Source organism: Typopeltis vanoorti, chromosome 9 (genome assembly GCF_054136105.1).
Source record: "Typopeltis vanoorti isolate ZY-2024b chromosome 9, IOZ_Tvanoo_1.0, whole genome shotgun sequence".
Lineage (NCBI taxonomy): Eukaryota > Metazoa > Arthropoda > Arachnida > Uropygi > Thelyphonidae > Typopeltis > Typopeltis vanoorti.
The window spans coordinates 47,206,358-47,223,801 of NC_143557.1; the positions used below are offsets into that span (position 1 = coordinate 47,206,358).

General features: G+C 36.0%; 1 protein-coding gene across 1 annotated transcript in view; it reads left to right on the top strand.

Annotated features, from left to right (window-relative positions):
* Nucleotides 1–17,444, top strand: part of l(2)k05819 (transmembrane protein 94-like protein l(2)k05819) — a 740,582-nt gene that overhangs the window by 260,751 nt on the left and 462,387 nt on the right. Inside the window, exons 9-10 of the mRNA XM_090398052.1 lie at nt 1,747–1,840; nt 1,937–2,045. Coding sequence (XP_090254178.1) covers nt 1,747–1,840; nt 1,937–2,045 — 203 coding nt within the window. The remainder of the gene's footprint in view (nt 1–1,746; nt 1,841–1,936; nt 2,046–17,444) is intronic.

Below are 17,444 nucleotides of genomic sequence, written 5' to 3' on the forward strand. Positions count from 1 at the left end.
TAGCTGATTGGCTGTCAGACAAGTATCTGTAGGTTGTGTATGGAGTGGTATTCCAACAGACTAAGGTCGCTAGTGGAACTCCACATTGATCTGTTTTATGATCATTATTGTTTAACTTGTACTTTAACGACACTGTGACCAGCTTAACTAGAAATGTACATCTGTTTGTGCCAATGATGCAAAGGTGGGAAGGACTACTAGAAGTGGAGCAGATTTGTGGCTCTGCAGGAGAATCTCAATGGCCTATGTGAGTGGGCAAATGGGTGAAGCTATCACTTTAATGTTGTAGTGTGCAAGGTCTTGAAATTTGTTAGGCATGGTTGGAATGCAGAGTATACAAGTAATGGAGATATTTTGAAGGAGGGAGGAGATGAGAAATCTGGAATCGATGGAGGACAGAGACTTGAAATTTAGAGGTCACATCACTGCAATTGTAAGAACATCACAACACAGTATGGCAATCATGAGGAGGACATTGACATGCAAAAGCAAAGAGGTATAAGGTTTTGATCAAGCCACATATGGACTACTGTCTGATGTGTACAGATTTGGTTGCCTGGTTCTGATAGGTATAAGGATGTACTGGAGAGGATACAGAGAAGGTTTACTTTGTCAGTGACAAGTCTCTGTAATGGCAGATACAAGGAGAGATTGAGGAAATGTAAATTCCAGAGACTTGTGAATAGAAGAAGAATAAGAGAGAATATGATCAAGACATATGTGTTGTTACCAGATTAAAGTGGAGTTTTTAAAAAATAGAGGTGGCAAGGGTAGAACTAGAGGCTATCTCTGGAAACTGTATAAGGTGGGTGCGAAAAGAAGAGTAAGAAGCAAGTTCTTTGCATGGAGAATGATTATGATTTGAATGCATTGCTGGAAAGTGGGCAAGTGCAGAAACTGTGAATGGGTTTAAGGCATGGTTTGATGATCTTTTCGCATGAGAGAGTATAAACCTCCAGTGATGAGTCCTTTGACTTCATGAAGGTCAAATGTTAATAATAATAATAATAACAGTGATCCATCCAAATATCAGAAAACAAAATGTTATTATCTTAAAAATTCAAGGAATCTATTGCCTATCATTTCTTTCATAAATTCCAAATTTTCCCCATTACTCCCTCTGTGCTCAGAATACTAATCTATTTTGGCATTGAAGTCTTCCACTGCTATCAGCATATCATTTTTATTGGTATTATCAGTTATTATCTTACTTTATATCTGTAGATTTGAGTAAATTTTCATATATTCATCATCTCTGTGAAAGTAATTTGGTGGATAAACCTGTACTATCTTAATATGCATGAACTTGCCACTCTGCTGCAAAATCCATTAAGGATATGGCCATAACCATGCAAGAGAAGGCAAACTCCTACTGCAAGAAATGAAAGAAAAGAAATGAACAAATGAAAATGAGAAAAAAAAGGAAGATCACCCTTAGCACACTTAGGTATTCTAATAGCGTTGGCAGGAGAGTAAGGGAGGTTAAGAGAGATGAGAATGGAGGTTAAGGACTGAAGTACAGGTAATATATCAGAAGTGTATTGCAGAGGATGCATTTCAATGTAATTAATAAATTAAAGATACCAAGAAATTATATACTCGGTTTAATCCTTTATCCAAGTGTAAGCAAAACAAAGTTTGCACCTGAAATATTTTCAGGACTTAAATGTAATTAAAGTATATGTTACTGATTGCATTATGTATTTGAATTAATAGAATTGTTATTTATTTATTTTTAATTTATAGATGCCTTTGTGAACTTGCCAGACAGATTGGATTTACTAGTGGGGCCATAAGCAACTATCAGCTTCAACAACAGCTGGCTGTCTTCAGGCATGTGGTATGTGGTTAAAAAAAATTCATGGGATTTAAAATCTGTAGTTTTCCGAGTTCTATTTGTTATACACATGCACATACTTTTATTTATTTAATGTAGCGCCCTGAAGTTGTGCAGAAAGGGAGATTAGCAAGATCTTTAAATTTTTCAAGACTCAAAATGCCATTTCCAAACATGTCTTGTGCAGTAATCAAAGATCTTCATAGAGGTAAGAAAGCGTTTTTGATTTGAGTAGTGCTTACAAGGAAATTTTTTTTATTTGAATCCAATGAAAGTTGTAAACATAGAATATGTTAATCTAATATATTAGATAAGCTTAGGTGTTGATGGTTATTCAAGTCTTATTTTTAACAGTATTAACATCACTAAACAATTTTTATCAAAAGATGTTTTATTAACTGCTTTTATTTTACTGAATTTCAAATCAGCATCATCAGAGTACAACACAGCTTGCATACATGACAGTGAGTAAGTTAAAGAATATAATTGTAATGGACAAAAGATCTAAAGTCTTATTTTGGTGCCTTCTAATGCTGTTTAAAAAAAACAACAACAACAAAAAAAAAACATTACAACTTTGTGGTAGTTGCTCTTAATATAACAGTCTCCCAAATTTTTGGCAAATTAATGCAGCCATGTTTGTTCAGGTTGGGAGAATTCTTCAAAGCCATGGCTGACTCAAAAAATAATCTTTCAGATCTGTAACGACTTCTAAATAGCACATTTACTTTCTTCCATCTAATCCTGTGTGAAAGGGTGTCCAAAGTGTGGTCTGCCAGTCCTGACTTGCCATAGTAATAGTAGCAAATGTATTTTTTTATGCTCTTCCAATCGGATGTTAACTGATCTTCCTGTTTGCCCATAGCAGGCCAAGTCACAGTCACATGGAACTTCATACACTCCAGGGTGTTCTAGAGGGTGAAGTTTATCCTTAGGTGAGCTGATCAGAGTTGCTAGTTTAACATGAGGTTTGAATGTGGTGCAAAGGCCATGTTTCATCAGTACTTCGGCTGTCTTTTCTGATATACCTCTGACATAGGGAACAGAAATGGTAATACTGTATTCATTGTATTCCTGTGTATTAATGAAGGGAGGAGTAATGGGGGCTATGTAGTATTTTATCTGTTTTGTAAGAATTGGCCGTTGGCCCAGAATGTATGGTGCAGATATTTGAGTTCTGTGGACAGAGCTGTATCATTGGAACAAATGGTTTTTTAAATGGTTTTTAAAATGCCATACTGTTGGACTGGATGATAATGATGTGATTGTTTATGTAGGTATCTTCCTGAATGTGTTGGCTTTCTGTAAATAGAAAAAGAGAGTGATCCATCTGAAAGGTGGGTGACTAATATGTCAAGAAATGATAAACAGTTATTAGATTCTTTTTCTACTGTGAGTAGATTTTGGGGTGTTTGGGGTACCCTCCCTCCCTTAATACACGGGAACACAACATTACCATTTTGAACTTGCTGGTGCATTCCCCCCCCCCCCCCCCTGAATTGATTCTGTGTGGAGTGTATAAAGGCATGATCTGCAAATTGACATTAGTCATGATTGCCAGTGTAATGAGTTTCACTTAGTTTTGTTGCTTTTGTGTGTGTTTTATATTGTACTCCTTGAAGTGAAGTAACTGAAAGGAAATATTGGAAGAATTAAATAGTATTTTTGATCCTTCTCAATATTGTTTTACTTCATGAAGCCTTCATTCAACACAAGTTCCTCCAGTACTTAAAACCTTAACAAACAACCTGGGTAAAGGCAGTATAATACAGAAGTTGATATCTCATACATATAGTCTGATAGATGTACTCATATCAAAGTTTTGTAATATCCTGTGCACCTCTAGTTCATCTGTGTCTATATTTCTACATCAGCTCCTATCTACACCATGGTGTATCATCCAGGTATAGAATCTCCACTTTGATGATACATGTTTGCAAAGTGATCTAATTACTAGAAGTAATTATCAAAATTATTCTACTGATCATTTTCCTTTTGTGTAGAATTATGTAGATACAAATTACTGTGATCATGATGCACTATAGTGAACTACAGCATAACTCCTTTGGTTAACTGTTGACCCTGTCCAGACCCCTAGTGAGTGGAAGGCACGAGATAATAAAATAAGTTTTTAAAAAATTATAGATAAAAAAATCAGTAATAATTAAACACTTAAAATATATTTTATATCAATTGTGGGTTAGTATACTATAGGTCTGTTATTTTTAAGTGCTGTTTGAGGTCTGGGGACCACTGGTTCAGTATCAGTTTGTTCTTTTTAGTTTCTGTATCCAGTATGTAAGTTATTTATGCTCAAAAAATTGTTGGAGTTCTTTTTTGAGATGTTACCTGGGTTGCACATGAGCCACCCAAATCCTTGAGATTTTCAAGCCATCATTATTGTTAAGCTGGATTGATGGATTGGCATGTCAGCTTCTTTGAATTTGCTTTCATAGAAGTTTTTTTTTCTGTACAATGTAAAGAATGGGACTCTTCCAGTCAGTTCTGTAGCATGTTTGAAAGGCATTGTCAGAAAGGCCTGATTTTCTGTGATGAAGGAATTTAATGCATAATTTGCATTCTTCTTTTAGTATGTAGGGGGATACATGTGCACCACATCTGATGTACACCTGGATGGACAAGAGATGGAAGGGATTCTTAAAGGAGCTCAATATACTTTTTTATCATCATCATCAAATGTACCCTCAGGGGATATACATGATAGTTATGATAGCATTACATGAAAAAGTTACACCATTACTAACTTCTGATAAATCATTTTCCTCCAAATTAATCTCTTATCTGTCAATACTTCATCATTATTAGATTTTATATTTCTCTTCTAAGGCACTTTTTACTGTATCAGTCCATCTATATCTTCATCTTGGTCTTTTTCCTTCTGACCTGGCAAAGAAAACTTGTTTTTCTAATCTTTCCTCTCCCATTCTGTTTAAGTGACCATCCACTTGAGATTAGTTCAACTAACACATCCCTGAATGCTAACAATTTCAAGTTCTTTTTAATGCGATACTGCCATTGATACCATCTATTCACTCCAACAATCTTTCCCAGAGCTCATATCTGTGGTCTCCAATCATTGATCAAGTGATGTAATTAGGTCTGTTGATTCGTTCAACTGTCAGCTGTAGTGGGGCATTACTTTCATGTAACATCACCAGGTGTATCACCAGTAACAGAAAGGTGTATACACCTTTCTGTTCTGGTGATACACCCTTTTATTACTTCTTTATTTTCCATATACAAATAGTAAAAAAGTGTTTTCTTGGGAAGGATCTAATTATATAGATGTGCCCATTACAACAGGTTACATGCTGAACTACAGAACTGGAAATTATGATCAACTGAGTAGAATACTATCTTTGTTCCAATGGTATCAGTTACTGAATGGGAAATGTCAGTGATGGGTGAAAATCTTTGAAGAAGTGATTAAATAAGGCAGTATCTTAAGTTATCCCTACTGTTCAAAAAATAAATAGGTTGGGAGTGAAATGGATGTGCAAACTTATTAAGTAAGGGATCCAGAAAAAGATGATCTGGAAAGAATATCATATAAATGTATAAAGTACAGGCCAGAAAAGTAACAAGTATTATATGAAAAGCTAAATTGAAGTATGAAAAGAAATTGACTATGCATGCTAAAGGCAATTCAAAAGAATTGCCTTTAGCCTGCATGAATTTTATCATCATTCCATAAGCAAAAGAGAGAATGAATGTGGAAGAATAACTTTATTGCTGCAGATGGTACTCCAGTGTCAGAAGCCAATCAGTGCTCACTTTGTTAAGATATATCAATCAGATGTGTGTGTGTGTGTGTGTGTAACATGGTGCACAGTGCTACTGCTGCATTGGATGGAGAGTTAGAGGTTCATGAAAATGAGGTTAAAGAGCTGTTGCATAACCTGGATAAGAATTTGTCAATAGGGACAGATGGAATATCAGCACGTTTGCTAATGGAATATTCAACCAAATTAGCTAGCCTTTTCACATGTTTGTATAACTTGAGTCTCATCTCAGGAATGATATAACAGGTATGGAAGGAATGTATGATAGTTCTATATGAACAAGGATGGTGCAAAAACTGATGGATCTAAATACTGACGTATCAGTATCTCTGGTGTGTAGTGAAGATTTTTAGAGAAGTTGGTAAGGACTCACATACAGAAATGGGTAGACAAACATGCTATACTCTGCAAAGAGCAGCATGGGTTTGATGAGTACTAAAGAAAGGCCATGTTTTAGCAATTTGCTCATATTTTATAACAGTGTTATGGCTGAGTTGGATAAATGGAATGGATACACTATGTGATGATGTTGGATTTTTCTAAGGCATTTGATAGGATATCACATGAAAGACTGGTGCATAAACTGAGAATTTGGGATTGGGATATAAACTCTTGACGTGGATCACTAAAAATCTGCACTTGAGACATTAAAAAATGGAAAAACAAAACACACACAGGAAATTCATGAACTACTAACAACCTTAAATTTGAAAAATAAGAACTGCACACTGCAATGGATACCAGCCCATGCAAATATTGAAAGCAATGAAAGAGCAGTCAGACTAGCCAAAGAAGCAAGATACTTACCTCAAAAATTACACCCACTATTACTAACTGATGATAACGCTCTCACCAAAATAGGATTGGTAAAACAAACTATCAAGAAGAAGAATGAAATCAGTGAAATTAATGAAAATGGAGAAATAACCACAATCATCACCAGACTAAGGACGGAACATTTTAAAGACATAAAAATTCAGCCAGATGGTAGTAGGAGCTATGAAGCATGCAAAAACTGTCCAGGAGTTGAATTAACACCTGTCCATATTTATTCTTGTCCAGCAATTGCTGCTGCTCTACAGAAAATTGACAATAACCCCAGAGAAAAACTCTACTCACCTCAGTTCTACAGATCCATGGTCATATCTAGAAGCTCTTCAATGGACTCGACAACAACAAGAACATGGATCACTGGATGGTTGACAGACAGAGATTAAAAATGGATATGGTGGGTATGAATCTGCCAGATTTATGGTGACCAGTGGTGTACTCAAGGTTCAGTCCTTGGACCATTGCTGTTCAATCTATACATTAATGACATTAGGAAGGATCTAACAGGAGATGTGCAATTGTTTACCAATGATTTGAAAAGAGGCAGGGCAATCATGAATGCTACTGATATTCAGCACTTAAAAATTATTTGAATAGGCTGGAAATTTTTGGCAAATGAAAATGGCTTTCAGTTTCATGTTAGTAAGTGTAAAGTTATGCACTTTGGCTTGATGAGATTTCTGGTGGCATATTATATTAGCGGGGTTATGCTACAAGAAACTGATGAGGCTAGGGATCTTGGCATAATAGTGGATAGGAATTTGAAGTTCAAAGTTCACACACTCAAAGTTACAAATACAACTCAATGGATAATTGCGATGCTGAAGTGAACCTTAACATGTTAGGATAAGGAAGTCATTTTGTCTCTTTATAAGGCCTTGATAAGACCACATCTGGACTATTTTGCACAGATTTGGTCTTCCAGCTTTTAAGGTGATATAGAAAGGTGATATATAGAGTTACATCCTTTCCACAGGATGTAACTCTTTTTTACATCTTGTGGAAAGGATGTAAAAAAGAGTTACAAAGATTTAGTTATTATGGGATTTAGATTATATACACAGATTGCGAGTATGTGGATTATGGACTAGTTAACAGGAGAAAGGTGGGGTGATATGATAGAGTTCTCTAAACTTCTGAATGGATATTATAGGATAGTGTTTCCCAAACTTTTCCAACAACGGAACACTCCACAAATCCTGAAATTTTCATGGAACACCTTGGTTATTTAGTAATGTATTAATTAATAATTAATTGTAAGTTAATTATTGTTAATTAACTTAATTATTTTTTATTTAGCAGATTTTTATTATTAATTAATAATTGATAATTAATTATTAATTAATAATTTATTAACATCAATTAAACATAAACATCATTAAATTAATTTTCGCTGATTTTCATTGACATATCCCATTCTGATCATCAAAAATTTATAATATTATAAATTTTTGGTGATTAATATTATAATAATAATAAGTACTTACGAGTGAATGCAGACTTTTTCTCCTATGTGCTGGTAGTTTTCCCTTCCTTTTGTACATCCTGGAGATCGCTTTGTAGGCTGGTGGTGGATGACTCTCTATCTTTTGCATCACAGACACCTTCAATAAGAGATTTCTTAATACCAAAATTAAACAAAGTCCCTTGTCTCGTATTCATATCAAAATTCAAATCTGCAGGCCTATTACTTTTAAAAAATCATAGCACTATGATTTCGAAACTATTTAGTATTACTAGATTCGAGAACTGGATACAGACTACCTTGATCTTCAATTTTAGTGGAAAAATTTTCCTTATACTTCCTTGCTGATTGGTCACTAACATTTGCAACACAGATGTTATTTCTTTCAGTTTTGAGAATAGAGGATATGCCGCTCATTAGTGATTATTGTAATCACTAATGAGTGGCCTCTTGTAATCAGCTTGGCAGGCAATGTTTATGATCGGTCATAAACAGCGGTATTCTCTTTCCCAATTGTTGAAAGATTTCGATGTGTGAAAATTATCGATAATTCATGAATATTTCCATGTTTAAAAATATGCCGCTTGGTCACTGACATTTGCTACACAGATGTCATTTCCTTCAGTTTTGAGAACAGAGGATACGCTGCCCATTGTTATAATCTGCTTGCAGGCAGTTTTTATGACCAGTCATAAAGCGCCATTCCTTTTCCCAAATGCTGAAAGGTTTCAATGTGTGAAAATTAACGATAATTCATGAATACTTCCACATTTAAAAATACACGGCTTGGTCACTAATATTTGCTATACAGATGTTATTAGGCGTTCTGGATCTGAGCTTTTCAACATATTCAAGAATATTATTCTCCTTAGAATATTTCCACTATAAAATATTTATTCATGAAAAATGCTTAGAAAACTAAAATGACAAATTCCAGGAGAACTTCTCATGGAACACTTATTCACCTTCCTCAGAACACTGGTGTTCCACAGGACACAGTTTGGGAAACCCTGTTATAGGATATCGTGTCATGAAATTTTTCATTATGTGGAAGGTGGGGAGAGAACACTGGTTCTCTCCCTTCCTGCATCAGTGAAAGTTAAGTTTGTGTGCAGTTAGGATAAGGAAGGGATAAGACCCAGGTTTTTCTATCATAGAAAAATAGTGGAATAGTTTACCTTTAGTGGTAGTGAGTGCATCCGGTGTGAATGAATTTAAAGGAAGGTATGATGACTAGTTTGGGTGATTTATGATGATGATGATTAGCCTGTCTTTTCCACCCGCTACAGGGTGAAGGCCTCTCCCATTGTGGGAGGGTTGAGTCTACTTCTCCCATGGTGACCTAGTCCATCTTGGGACATTGTATATATACTTGGATGAATGAATGTATGAAGGTGGAAGACAATCACACACATCCATGCTTAAGCGGAATTCGAACCCACAGCTTCTTGCCTGGAGGGCGGATATACTAACTGCTCGGTAAAACAGGCCAGCGGATGATTTATAGCCTCCCTCAATGAGTCTTTGACCCCCTGTAGGGCTCAGATGATGATGATGATAATATTAATTAATAATATCACATTGTTATTAAAATACTCTAGATCAGAGATAACTATTGCAAGTTTTTCACTTGTTTACAAAGTAAAATTTGTGAAGAAATTATATTCTTGTTTAGTTCTTTATTCAAGTTTAAGCAAACAAATTTGTGCCTATCTTCATGACTAATCTACTTGTATACAGAAGCTGTTGAGTTCACATGGCATCAACTATATGACTTCTGCACTGATTCAACCTTGTTATATTCAGAGTCTAGCTCCCACTGATGAGACCTCAATAAAAATCGAAACTGGTCTTTGTGGTGGTCTTTCTCATAATATTTTATCTGTTAGAATACTGAGCCAGTTGATATGAAGACAACATCTTATATATACAGTTAGGCTAGTTATGAAGATAATTTCATGAGCAACTTTTGCTTACACTTGAATAAAGGATTAAAGAAGGTCTAATTTCTTTCAAATTTAATTTTATTTTAAAGGTAATGTTACTGTCATTCTTAACTGAACAGTTCAGCTAAAAAAATGAATCTGTTGATAAATAATAACACGTACCAAACAGTGTATTGTTCTCTTACAGAACAAATTTCAACTGATATCACTCCTTTTTTGTCTACATACTTTTTTTGTGACTATTTTGTATGACAAAACAACTAATTCCTACAAAAAGAAGGTATGCCTGTTATATTTTATGTTACGTATTTCTACTACCCTACTTTGTCTTTGATTGTTCTTTACTTATAACTTTGTGAACTGTCATGAATGGTCGACTGCCTCAACTATTGACTGCCGCCATTTATTTATTTCTATTAGATCTTATGTTGTCATGCTCTATGGTCTAACAAATTTATTCGTTTTACAACTGAGCCAGTTAGACTATATATATATTGAGTGCGAGATTATAAGATTTTAAACTAAAGACAAAGCCGATATTGTTAGCATTCCCCGCTTATGTTAATCTTTACTTTTAATTAGTCATGGCTTAATTATTGATCACTTAAATTGTATCTTATGCAAGTTCAAAATTTTCAGGATAGTGCATTGACAGAATCAGTTCAGTGTTGTTCAAAAACATTTAATTTAATCAAAAAGGAATATTTACACAGTTTGATTCACATTAAAATATATATACAATTACATTACAATTCTTTATTTTCAATTCTTCCTAATTCAAACTTAGTTCTAATTTTCTTCCTTTAAAGCTAAATCACAATCTAAAATATCCTACCAGTCATATACACACACTCTGACAATAAAGCATACCTTGAGTAAGCTTAATTCATTATCAGTTTACATTATCTTATATTGTACACATAAACAGATGCACCTGATGTGCATTCGTGTTTGAAATTATCAAAAATGAAACATACAGGAGTATATACAATTCTCATTCAGCACTGTCTTTACATGAATCTTTTGTTCAGACTAAAGTGCACCCTTTTGTCCTTCTTTCCTTCTGCTGGCTCATTCTTGATTTTCTGCCAAATTTCTTCTTTGTCCAAGTTGTCGATTATTCTATGCCCTCAAGGATCCTTAACACAGAGGCAATGTGCTGCTCTTTCTTGGCAAGATTTCCCGACAATCGACACAATATTTCTTATGGTCGTGGACCCTAGCAAGAGAAGAGTTAGAAAACTAAGACTTGTGATGCTCCTCTTTCAATTACCGACAATGGACCTCACGTGGCTGCGGACGCAGGTAGAGGATTCAGAAATTTCTCTTATGACTTATGACGCTTTTGATTACTGACAACGGACCTCATGTGGCGGCAGATCCAGGTAAGAGAAAGCGAAAACTCTTACAACAAAGTCCTTTTTGACGTTTCACCTTATAAAGGCCTTGATTTCGGTTGTATGCATACATGTGTCTCTTGAAACTTCCATATATGGTCAAGTATGATGTCATGCACCACATTATTTTAACGAAGGCTCATGGTTAAGTTATTACAAATACAAGATTATTACAGACAGAATTTGACATTTCTTTAAGTGCAATCTCCTTAGAAAAATGTAAAAGCGAACATGATAAGTTATATAGTTAAATATCATGAGAGAGGCTTAATCTTTCTCCAAAAAAAAAAAAAAAAAAAATTTGTTTCTCTCCTTCTTTCTTTCCCATGCCCTCAGGAGATGGCCTTCACTTTCTTATAACTGGACTTACTACCTTCTTTAGGATTAATTTTAATCTCACAAATTGCTGGCTTATTACAATTAAGGCGATTAGTTTTCCTAATCCTATTAGCAATTATTCTTGTCTTATAGGTCTTAAGCTTAGTCTGTGTTATATTTATGATGGACTTTCCCCAGTTATGTTGCTTGAGTGTCTCACTCACTTCATCTATCTTGTCATCTTGGATTTGTTTGACCTCCTTCTGAGAATTAATTTGAGCAAAATCTGTATTACTGACTTTATGACTTATGAGCATAATCTCCTTATATGAAAGAACTTATATTTTGAATAATTCAGGGATAACTTTACTTCATCCAGTCCAGAAAGAACCTTAAGTAAAGTATGGGATATTAGATCCCCAGAGTGTATTATTAATTTGTCCTGGAAACAATTCACTCCTTCATTTACTATGTCTGAAAAGAATGAATTCAATAATGCCTGATTTGACAGTGCTGAAGTTAGAATCAGCTTGGTGAAGCCTTTGTTCCTTCTAAATTATTTGCTATTTCTTCAACCTTGCATGGTGAAAATTCATTTGTTCCATTTACCTGCTTGTTTGGATTTGCACAGAGCATTTCTGTGAGATCCTCAGAGAAGACATCAGGAGACAACTGGGATGCAGATTCAAAGAAGGCATTGATTAATCTATTTTCATCCACTGAATTTTCCAGTTTTTATGCCATCATCTACTAAATCTTCTTTCAGGTTTATCACATCTTCCTTCTTATCATTTATTGTTTCCTTTTCAAGAACCTTTTTCTGTTCTACCTTAGAGCATTCATTAGACTCCTGATCAGAGCACTTATTTGGGTTGTTCGAATCTCACAAAGAGAAATTGTTTCCTCCAAAAAGTTACAGGAAAACTGGCATTTCCTTAAGAAATCCAAGCGAAGAATTACCTGAACATTTGGATTAGACGTTTCAGGGAGAATAATCAACTCCTGAGAAACTGTCAAACAGAAGCATGGAATTCTGAATTCTGAGTAACACATTTATTTTCTTTGAAGCGCAAATCTCAGTCTCTGAGATGCCTGTCAGTCTGATTGGATCATTTAAATTAACAATGTCGTCAGGAATTAGATTCATAATTTTGTCGTAGAGTGATCAAGACATTGCTGAGACATATGCCCCTCTATCCAACAGAATCTCACAAGACATATTCTCAATCAGACCTTGTATGACTGTTAAGGTCCTTTCATGTGCTATTTCAGCACTACTAAGTTGACTACACGAGTCACAATTAAATCTGCTAGTTTGATTATTTGGTAAGTTATTATCTGCTAAGACAATATATGAGTCATACCTTATTCCCTTTCTTTCCTTATAATCTAACCTTTTCTGTATTTAACAATATTTAGCTATATGCCCTATTTTGTTACAGTTCTAGCATTTAAGCAGAACTCTTTCTTTCATTACTTTCATACTATTACGTGACACCTCCAGGGAGTCCAAAGACTCATCGAAGGAGGGCACACACTCCACAACTCTTCGCCTTCGCCACTCAATACTCCAACCACAACCGACTGCAACTATACCAACGCCATCGACCACCATGGACAATCACAAACATCCATGCTCGCTGCGGAATTTGAACCCGCAGCTTTATTGCTGGAGAGTGTATACGCTAACCACTCGGCCAACCAGGCTGGCCTATTCTAGTTTCACTAGATGATTTATCCAATGTATTACAAGAATCATTTAATTTGAGCTCCTCTAAACATTCTGAATAGTTTCTCCTTCTTTTTTAGTATTGGTCTTCGTTGTTTCTTTACTTCTTTCCTAATGTACTCCTTTAGTGATTCCAGCTCTAGAAAATCTGCTGATTTCATTTTAGAATTAACATCTAAATCAACATCTCTTTCACAATCAAAATCTTCAATACATTTCTTATTATTTCCTTCATTTTTGGTTAACTTAGTTTTCTGAATCTCATTTTTAATTTTATAGTTCATGTTAGTTGCAGTCACACTACTTTGTTCTAAAACGTGCACTTGTTTGGGAATTGAGGACTGATAGATGTCTTGAAGTCTTTCTTTCCTTTCTCTGACAAGTAGGTAACATTCATCTAGACTCTTAACATTTTTCTTCTAGGACACCTCCTTCGAATCATCCTTCAAGCCTATTCTGAATTGATGGAATATAGACCATTCTAGGTGCAACCTTTCATCTTCTGAGACATTTAATTTATTGACTACACTTTATAATCTTCAGTCATTGAGCTTATTTGCTGATGTATGTCATCCCCATTATCCTATCCTGTCGTATCCATTTCATCTCCTGGCCTCGCCTCTGGCTACTGTCTGTTTTATCCTGTTGTCCACTATCAAACACCAGATGACCTCATGTACTGACTTCCTGCAGAAATTCTACTATTTTTTTGGATGGAGTTCATCCCCCACCTTCCCCTGTTCTCTTTCTCTGTCCTCCTGAAAATACTATACCTGTGCATTCTATACCACAAGCTATGCTATCTTCTGTCAGCCATGTTTTACTGTTGTCAACTTTTTTCCCAAAGAAGCCAATGCCAAACCCCCCCCCCCCCATTTAGAATGCATTCTGGCATTAGTACACATGAAGTGGAGTAACTTGCTAGGCAGACAACTATCCTTACGCTTGTATTAACAGTCCCATTCTAATTTTTTAAATGCTGCTTGGAACTGACAGAGAAATACATGACATCAATGTCTGAATGTATTCTATAGGCCAAAAGGATGAATAAAGCAGGTGCAAAATGGATGAATTGGGGCTTAAGCATGAAATCTGGAAGAAGAAGAAGAAGGTACTTCGTAGGCAGTACAAGATGAATAACGTAATAATCAGTTACATCAAGAGTATAAAGAACAAGCCAGAAGAGTGACTCAATTAGTGAGAAAAACAAAAGCACAGTATGAGCAGAAATTGTAAATCTGGCATAGAAGATAGACGGAAGAATGATTATGGTAAGATGATGTTAATGGATGAAAATTGTAGAATGGTAACTACTGCAAAAGACATTGTTGAGATATTCAGTGATCAATTTATAAAGGTTACTAAATAACTTAAGGAATTTACAACGTATACTGGAATATAAATTAAAATAAACTTTCATATATACTTGCTATATTTCATGCCGGCTGGGGCGTCGCCCGGTTAAACAAGGCCCCCATTGTTTTTGCCAGGAAACCAGGACAAACAGTGAAAAGTCAGCTACTGGTACAAATCTGTAAACATACCCAAACTCAACTTCACAAGAGTTATAGATCGGTGCTGTCAACATAAGAAGCTTGAATGGCAAAGAAATGGAGCTAGCTGAGGAATTAGATACCAGATCGATATAATAGGGGTGTCTGAAACAAAAAAGACAAAAACTGGTGAGATCTTTCTGAGCAATAAATACAAAATGTTATATTCAGGCAATGACAATCAAGGAAAAGAAGGAGTAGCTATAGTATTCAACACAAAATACGAGGCTAATCTTCTTGAATGGCAGTCAGTCTCAAGTAGAGTAATGTGGGCAAATATGAGAATGGGAAACTGGACAATGAGACTTATTTGTGCCTATGGTCCCACAGAAGGTTCCACTAAGATAGAAGTCGAGGAATTTTTTTTGAGGCTTTCGAAAAAGCAACTGACACAATGAAAAAGGAAAAGTTGGTCCTTGTTGGGAATCTAAATAGCAGAGTAGGAAATGATTGTCAGACATACAAAAATATTTTGGGAAAATTTGGAGAAAAGAACAAAGCTAATAATAATGGCAAATATCTGTTGGATATCTGCTCAGGACATGGACTGGTTATTACTAACACCATGTTCCAACATAAAAATGTTCACAAATTCACATGGAGAGAAGAGGCAAGGAATAAGAAAAGTCTCATTGACTATGTTATTGTTGATAGTGATGTTTTCTCCCTGGTGCAAGACACCAAAGTGTACAGAGGACTTGAAATTGGCAGTGATCGCTATTTAGTCTTGGGCAGGATAAAATTGAATTTCATATTATTACTATTACGATTATTACGGGCAACTCCAGGGAGTCATTAGACTCATTGAGGGAGGCCCCAAATCATATTCATCACAACTATTCAACATTCATACAGTATCTATCATACCTCGCCTTAAACTCATTCACTGTCACAGCATCCACCACAGACTCAGGGAGCGCATTCCACTCATTCACTACTCTAAAAGTAAAGAACCCAGCTCTAACACCTTTACTAACCACACTTTTGCACAGTTTCCATGGACGTCCCCTAGTCCTCCCACAACCAGCCCTGTTCTCAAAAATATCTTCTGAATTAATTTTATAGAAACCCTTCAGTAATTTGAATGTCTCAATCATATCTCCCCTCCTCCGCCTATCAACCAATTTTTGCAACCCACAAATCCTCAACTTGTTCTCATAAGGTTCATTCCACAGACCTGCTATTATCTTGGTCACTTGCCTCTGGATCCTCTCCACCTCCTCCCCATCAAGAAGAAACCTAGGTGACCAAATCTGGGCACAGTAGTCGAGATGGGGTCTTATCAAGGCTCAATACAGAGGAACAATAATCTGCTTGTCTCTGCTTGTCAACGTATTCTTCAGCAACCATTTGATTTGATGAGCTGATTTGGCCACTTTTGCAATGTGTCCCCTAAATTTCAATTCCTTATCCACCAACACTCCTAAATCTCGTGCCTCATCAATTTCCTGGAGCACAGTTCCACCAATGCAGTAAACTACCACCAAGCGTTTCACCCCAAAATGCATAACCTTACATTTTGTCACATTAAATTGACATCCATTCTCCTTAGCCCAGACCTCCAATCTATCCAAATCATCCTGCAAAATTTTGACATCATCTGCATTCACTATTGCCCTACCCAACTTCGCATCATCCGCAAACAAATGAACTGTTCCTCTCAGATCCTTTCCTATATCATTAATGAACAAATTAAACAGCAGTGGTCCAAGAACAGATCCTTGTGGCACACCACTAGTCACAGGATGTCTTGTGGACTCTACTCCTGAGTAAACCACTCTCTGATATCTCTCCGTCATCCACCCTCCTATCCATCTCACCAACCCTATGTCCATCCCCATATGCTGCAATTTACTGATTACAATTCCATGTGGTATCCTGTCAAAGGCCTTAGAAAGGTCCAGTAGAATCACTGTAAACCCATTACCCTTATCCAGTTCAGCGGTCACTGTGTTATAATACGTGAGCAAGTTACTGAGGCATGACCTACCCTTCACAAAACCATGCTGTCCCGATACAGTATCCCATTTTCTTCTATCTAATCTTGTATTTTCCTCTTGACTATTTTCTCTAAGACCTTGATAATGATTCCTGTTATGCTGATTGGCTGGTAATTTTCAACAGCAGCCTTGGAACCACCTTTATGCAGCAGAACTATTTTCCCCTCTTTCCACCCCCTTGGGACTGACCCATACCCGAGGCTCAAATTAAACAAAATGGTCAAGGGCACTAACAATTCTTTAGCCGCTTCACGTACGACCCGAGTTGGTATACCATCCAATCCCACAGATGTATTGACATTGAGGTTCTGTAATAGACTAGTTACCTCTACTTCATTCATCACAATTCCATTATAAGCTGTTGGTTCTTCCATTCCTGCAAAGTCACCACCTGGATGATATACTCTTGCAAATTGCTCGCTCAGTAATTCCACAATATCAACTGATTCGGTTACCTCCCAACCCTCATCATTTTTTAAGATCATTCTACCATGAGCATTTTTCCTTTTATTTGCAACATATTGAAAAAACTGTTTGGGGTTCTCTTTAGCCTGCATGGCCAATT